We start from the raw sequence: 7,224 nt of genomic DNA, 5'->3' as shown, positions 1-7,224 counted from the left end.
CCCTTTGGGGGTCGAACGACCCTTTCACAGGGGTCACCTAAGACCATCGGAAAACACATAATATAATTACATATTGTTTTGTGATTAATCACTATGCTTTAATTATGTTCAATTTGTAACAATAAAATTGGGGGTCACCACAACATGAGGAACTGTATTAAAGGGTCGCAGCATTAGGAAGGTTGAGAACCACTGTGCTAGAGGGTTAATGACTGCAACAACCCAAAGTGAATTTCCCCTGCAGGTGTGTGGTGAAGCCCATCACTAGGGGGCACCAGCATCACGCGGCCATACAGTTGCCTGGCCTGCCCTCTAGCCGGGGTAGGGCAGTGTTGTCTCCCAGGGGCCATGGGGAGATTGGACAGATGGTATTGCAGCCAGAACAGGCGAGGATGGTCCGCCCATGCAGCCGCTGTGGCTCCCGGTGTGGCCGGTGGAGGAGCCTGACAGCGCCTGGGGGATGACTGTAGATAGCAAGGAACTGACGTGAGAAGGTCGATGGTGAACTTTTGTCGTCCTCCCTCAAGGATATTTGCACAGCCCTACCATTTGTCATGGTTTGGTGTCACAAGATTTGGCTGCCTGGGTGGGCCTCTCACGGTGCCAGTGTTCCGTTGTGTTGATGGTGTTGTGCTAACCTCTGATTCTCGTGCAGATTTAAATGCAGCTGCCAGTAGTCTACAGCAGGCTTTGAACTCATGGGGATGGGCAGTCAACGACTGCAAGGTCAAGGGACCTGGCTTATCTGTCAAATTCTGGGGAGTTGTCTGGTCGGGTAGGACCAAGGTGAGCCCTGAAGCAGGCATTGGCAGGTGCCGGCTTACCCACAACGTGAAACAGCTGCAGCCTGTTAGCCTCTGGGGGTACTGGCGAGTGTTCACTCCCCACCTGGAGCAGTTGTTACGGCCACTGTATCTGTTGTCCTGGAAGGGGACGACCTAGGACTGGACTCCAGAAGTAAAGGAGGCCTTGCTAGCTGCCAAGAAGGCAGTCGCCCAAGTGGGCGGAGAAGGTACCCATCGGATTTTGGTACCAGTTATGGAAGGAAACTGGGAGCGGACGTGCTCTTGCTGAGACAGTGGGCAGCCATGTGTGCTGCCTTGCAGGCCTGTGAAGCTATTACGGCACAAGGCAAAGTGCTTGTAAAGACAGCTTGTCCTATAGTGGGGTGGCTCAGTCTCAGATAACCATGCCCAGGTCGGGAGCAGCACAAAGCCCAGCTTTAGCAAAGTGGGGGCCCTATGTTGGGACCTGTGATTTATGAGACCCTGTCAAGGGGTGGAACTCCTATGGAGGTGCTGCTCCTTAGTCCATTGTGAGAGGGCCCGCCACACACACTCCCCCCCCACCCCCCGGAGACCATGTGGTGTACGGACGGGTCTAGCAGGGGTAGCCCTGCTGCATGGACGACTGTGGCTGTCCATTTAGATACTGACTAACTATGTGGTTCGAGTCAAATGCTGGGCAAAGTAGCCATTGGAACAGACAGCTGAGCTGTCTTTAAAGACTTAACTTTGTGGTTGCCACAATGGCACAAGCAACAGTGGATAATAGATCATCGCCCCAAATGGAGACAAGAAATACGGCCTGTTAAAAGGCAAGCTCTGCTAGGGGCGGACCCACCTAGCCTAAGAGACTGGGCTAGATGAGTTCATGATACAGAGATATCCTCAGACACTGCACGTGCAGATGAAAACAACAGGTGAACAGTTGTGACCCAAAGCCTGCCCCCTGGCAGAGGGGGAGAGGCAGTGTGGACCTGGCCGTGGTCCGTTACAGGAGAAGGGCCATGGTGGCCCTCCTATCCGCTTGGGGAAACAGGCACGGCTATAAGTTACAGCCACACCCCTGGGTCCAGCCCTGGCAATGTAAGCAACGCCCTGCAAGAGGTAGATAATGATGTTCAGGCCATACACGCCCTCCCCCATGACCCCCTCCAAGAGGGGTGAAATGGACTGTCCGGCATTGGACGTTCTTGAATTTTGCTATTGGGGCCGGAGTACTGACCCTAACATGCTGCAGTTTGTATTGTTATTGTGGGCTCTGTGTTCAAGGAGCTGCATATGGGCCAGGATACCCCTAAAAGACCATCCAGCCTAAGGGCTGGAGTGTGAGGACCCGGACCAGAGTGCACCGCATGTTAAAGGCCCACGTGCCACACGCATGTGCAAAGGCCATGACACAGCGGTGTTACTGCACGCACTGCGCACCGTCACCTCTATCTTGTGTAACACGGGTGTCCCTACCTGGTAGGAAGCCTGTCTTGTCTGCTTTAGTATAAAATATGTCGCTGAACAGCGGTGGGGGCTGCTGCTTGGCTGGCTGCTGTGTGTGCAATGGCTGCTTTGTCTGCATGAAAGCATGTCCCATCTACCTCTGGCTGCTCGTGTCTTTTTCCAGTTCCCAGCATCCAAAGAGGTTCCATCCCCAGCAGAGGGGCTCGGACCCAGCACTGGGATTATATTCTCAGGCTCGGGAGGGACCAGGTGCTTCTTCAAACCAACCAGTCAATTTCCCAAGCTTCCACGGGCTGGCGCTGGAGCCTCCCCTAACCATCTCTTTCCTAGACCTTCCGGGGTGTTGTGTCCCCTGTCCAATCCCATCCTTTGCCCAGGCTACTCAGACAGGTCTCTATGGTCCCATCTTGGCTTCTACTGCGCATGTGCCCAGCAGAGGAGTTGCCTTTATTTTTCATTCCTCCCCCCAGTAATCTGTGAGGAACGGGCTGGTGGTTCCCTGGGGAGAGTGTGAAGCCGTACCTCCTAGTGAAGCGAGCAGGCTTATGGTGAGATTCCGCTCCCTTGTTCATTAGGCTGAATAGTGTCTGATTCCCTTTGCGCCCTTCCTCATTACTATCTAGCTGCCTACACTAACCATAGACACACTTCCTGGGACGGTGAGGACAGGGTACTAAGATAAAACAGCACCCCAGCCAGACACACTGACCCAGAGGACGCCTGACGCCTGGGGCGACACAGGGCTCTCCCCTAGAATATGCGCGTTGAAAGGGTAATACAGAGGCTGGGACTTGTTCCCTGCTGCCCAGGGCTTACCACCACCAGATGCCAAAACCTAGGAACCGGCCCTCCGTCCCCTTCTGCCTCTGCAGCACACTGCATTGCCCGCCCCACGCGCTTGCGATCCTGCCCGTTTCCTTTAGACAAGCTAGCTTTCTGTTGCTTGCGGCCCAAGAACTTTAACATACATGTAAAGGGGTCTGAAAGAGTGTATAGACAGAGACCTTCGGCATTCTAACTCCATGCAATTGCTCAAAGCTCATTCTTACTCGTTCCCCAGTGCTCACCCGCTCCATCCGGCCAGTCTCCTCTCTGCTCAAGCTGAGTCCGTTCCGGCCTATGCCCAGGCCACTCTTCTGCAAAAAGCACCCTCCACACCTCAAACTCCACTTTTCCTCAGCCACAGAAATTCTGCCCGTCCTCCAAGGCTCCTCCTAACCCTCTCAGCACACTCTGAGCTACCACAATACTAACTACAAAATAAGAATCAAGCCCAAAGTATGTTGCTTTGTATTGCTATTTACTTGGTTCCTAAGACCTTTGCTCATAGCAACCTTATACTCTCCTGGTGTTGTACAGGGCGGGTCTAGCACAGGCTGGGCACAGAGCAGAGGAACTGAATTGCTTGTCGGATGGCCTGGCAGAGACTGCTACCACGTGTTCAAAAACTGTTTTACTGCACATCCCACATCCCCTCGCTTTTAGGCATGGCCAACGACTGTGTTCTAAGGGCCAATGGGATGTGAGCAGAAATGATGTGCGCACTTCCAGCCCGAGACTTTAAGAAGCAGGTGTAGGTGGGACCACCCACACCCTCCTAACCCCCTTTGGCTACATGCGGATGACAGTGAGGCGCTAGAAGACGGTAGAGGCTAAACTCTAAATCAGGGTGGAGGAAGCCTTCTGCCCACCAAGAGCACCTGCTTTGAGCACTTACATAGATGAGGAATGATCTCCTATTGTATTTGAGCATTTGTGAGAGCCTTTGTTGTGGCCCATTTGTTAGAGCGGCTCACGTTACGCAGCGATCACCGATGCTGGTCTCAATGGTGTTGGAGAAGGTCATGGTGTTTGCAGTGGGAATAATGGTGAAGGTGGCCAGTGGGTATGGAACCATGGTAACCGTGAGGATGGCAGGGAGGGTGACCACGACAATTTTAATAATTATATAATCTGGCTGATGTTGTTAATGATTGTGCGAGTAACTATAACAATAGTGATTTCATAGGCACTGATGAAGACTTTTGCTGTTACACAGAATTGGCAACTAGGCCCAAAGCTGATGGAAAAGGTCACTGAGTCCTCCTTATTTAAACAAGGCCACCAATATTTAGGCAGCAGGCACTTCCTCGGAGACCAGTAAGAGTTGGCAGAAAAGGCCCCACCTTGATTAGCTACCACCCACCATGCTGACGTGAGGAAGGGACTGAGGAGCAGGAGGGAGTCACGTTGCTGAGGATACAGCGTTTGTGGTGACCGTTACTCTCTCCCTAGCCTTCCCCTGCCCCAAAGCCAAGATTGGGAGAGGGGAAAAGGTCACTGAGTCCTCCTTATTTAAACAAGGCCACCAATATTTAGGCAGCAGGCACTTCCTCGGAGACCAGTAAGAGTTGGCAGAAAAGGCCCCACCTTGATAGCTACCACCCCCCACGCTGACGTGAGGAAGGGACTGAGGAGCAGGAGGGAGAGTCACGTTGCTGAGGATACAGCGTTTGTGGTGACAGTTACTCTCTCCCTAGCCTTCCTCTGCCCCAAAGCCAAGATTGGGAGAGGGTGGGAGAGGGTGGGAGAGGGTGGGAGAGGCTGGGAGAGGGGAGAGGCTGGGAGAGGCTGGGTGAGGGGGGGAGAGGGTGGGAGACCGCTGAGAGGGCCTGTGACAAGGAAGGACCTGTATCTCCTTCCCCTGAAACCTGCCTGTTGATCTGTCCTGTGCATGGCAAAGGCCTGTGGTTTCCACCTGGAGTGGGTAGATGAGCTGAGCTTAGTGCCTGCACCAGCACCCTCCCCTCAGGCTGCCTATGGAGGCAGGAGGCGGTGGGGTGTCTTGCTGGTGATGGGGTCTGAGCTCACCCTGACTTGCCATGGCTGGGCCCTGAGAAGAGTGGAGGTCCTGCAGGGCCCTCCAGAGAGCCCACACTCCCTCAGTGTGGACTCTGAATCCCACGAGAAAGCCAGGAAGTGGACATCTGCCAAACAGCGAGCGTCTGTGCTGGTTGGTGTCTGGTGACGACCATCAAGAGGGGTCTGCAGCCCGGCCAGTGTGGTTCAGTGGTTAAGTGTCAACCTGTGAAGCAGGAGATCGTGGTTCGATTCCCAGTTAAGTCACATGCCCAGGTGTGGGCTCAGTCCCCAGGAGGGAGCATACAAGAGGCAACTGATCAATGATTCTCTCTCATCATTGATGTTTCTGTCTCTCCCTCTCCCTTCCTCTCTGAAATCAATAAAATAATTTTTTTAAAAAAGAGGGGGCTGTAACAGCAGTGATAAGAATACCTTCCTCTCTGAAATCAATAAAATAATTTTTTTAAAAGAGGGGACTGCAACAGCAGTGATAAGAATAAATGAAAGAGCCCTAACTGGTTTGGCTCAGTGGATAGATCATCAGCCTGTGGACTGAAGGGTCCCAGATTCGATTCCAGTCAAGGGCATACACCTTGGTTGCAGGCAGGGGGTGCGCAGGAGGCAGCTGATCAATGTTTCTCTGTCATCGATGTTTCTAACTCTCTATCCCTCTCCCTTCCTCTCTATAAAAAATCAATAAAATATATATTTTTAAAAAGAATAAATGAAAGAAAAGAGCATGTGTCTCTCTCACTCCTTCTTCAGTACCAGCCTGGGAGAAGTGGGGACTTGGAGATGAGAGGGAGGTGGGAGGAGATGGGCATTCACTTATGAGAAAGCGGGTTTTAAGTTGAATGAACTTGCATAACAGAAAGCACAAGAGCTTGGGGCAATGGAAAATTGTCCAAGATATTATTAAAGGGTGGGAAGGGGAAGTCCACAGAGCACAGATAAAGTGCTTACTTGCAGGAGGAAATACAACCATTCCATGTTTCTATGTAAATGTGAGCATCTTCAATAGGCTGATTACATCAAGAAGGGAATGGGGGTAACTCATTAACTTTTTCATGAAATGTTTACCAAGTGGCTACCAAACTCCAGACCACTTGTTCACGGGAATGATGCTGACAGGGATCACCAGGTGAAAGCTAGTCTCATTTAGATGCCTGGGGGTGGGGGGTGGGGCCTGAGTTCCTTTGGTCCCTGGTGTGCCCTGGGCCATCTCCCCCTGTAATTAGGATATGGTGTGCCCACTATAGTAGAGACCCAATTTAATAAAAATTGAGCAAGTTCGACATTTATTGTTCACCCCTGAAAACACCCAGGTAAGACAGCCGGGCCTGCGAGGCAGCCCCACCTCATCGGTCTGCATTTGCCTGCTGCTCTGCCGTCCTCGTCACATGGCTTCCATCTCAAGGGAAGCTCCCACCCACTGGTCCACGTCCAGCCAGTCGCAGAAGAGAAGTGGAAAGAGAAGGCGCACACCTGCCCTGAGAGGGCGTGGCCCGGAGGCAGCAGGTGTCACTTCCACTCACCCTCCACTGGCCGGAACCTGGTCACACGGCCACACCGACGGCCAGGGCGGCTGGAATGTCATCTTGAGCTGGGTGGCCACATGCCCGTTGAGAAACTCCTTTGCTGTGTAAAAAGGAGAGATGAATAATGGAAAGAGCTGGCAGCCTCTGCCACACATGGTGGCTACACAGCCAAAGTGATCTTTGAAGAAATATAAATTGGATTCTGTCACCCTTACCCAAATTAAAATATTTTTATTCCATTGCAATAAAACCTAATCCCCCCCCCCCCAATCTCTGCCTTGTAAGATCTGGTACCTGCCCTCATTCAAACCTCACCCTGTACCTCGTTTTCCTGGCTCATGATTCTCTGCCCACAAGGGCCAGATTCTGTGAGATCCCGTAACATGCAAGCTCCTCGCCATGTTGGGGCCCTTGGGTTCTTGGTTCTCTCATCCAAGGATGCTGTCCCCTCAGCCCTGCTCATGGCTGGCTCCTCCCCATCTTTCAGGCCCAGATAAATGGAAGCTCCTCAGCCAGGCCAGCCTCCCACCCCTCACCAAGCTACTCTGCAGGTACTTCTGTCAGGGGCCTTACCACCATCAGTAACCCAGCATTTATTTGTTCAGTTA

At 52.4% G+C, this 7,224-nt stretch overlaps 1 protein-coding gene across 1 annotated transcript in view; it reads left to right on the top strand.

Moving 5' to 3' along the window:
- Positions 1 to 3,455, top strand: part of LOC102240963 (akirin-2-like) — a 14,370-nt gene extending 10,915 nt beyond the window's left edge. The window contains 1 exon segment of the mRNA XM_014547892.1: positions 3,298 to 3,455. Coding sequence (XP_014403378.1) covers positions 3,298 to 3,455 — 158 coding nt within the window.
- The last annotated feature ends 3,769 nt before the right edge of the window (positions 3,456 to 7,224 follow it).

Source organism: Myotis brandtii, unplaced genomic scaffold (genome assembly GCF_000412655.1).
Source record: "Myotis brandtii unplaced genomic scaffold, ASM41265v1 scaffold488, whole genome shotgun sequence".
In the NCBI taxonomy this organism is placed as follows: domain Eukaryota; kingdom Metazoa; phylum Chordata; class Mammalia; order Chiroptera; family Vespertilionidae; genus Myotis; species Myotis brandtii.
Note: the sequence above shows the minus strand (reverse complement) of the source record. Positions and strands in the feature narration are given on the sequence as shown.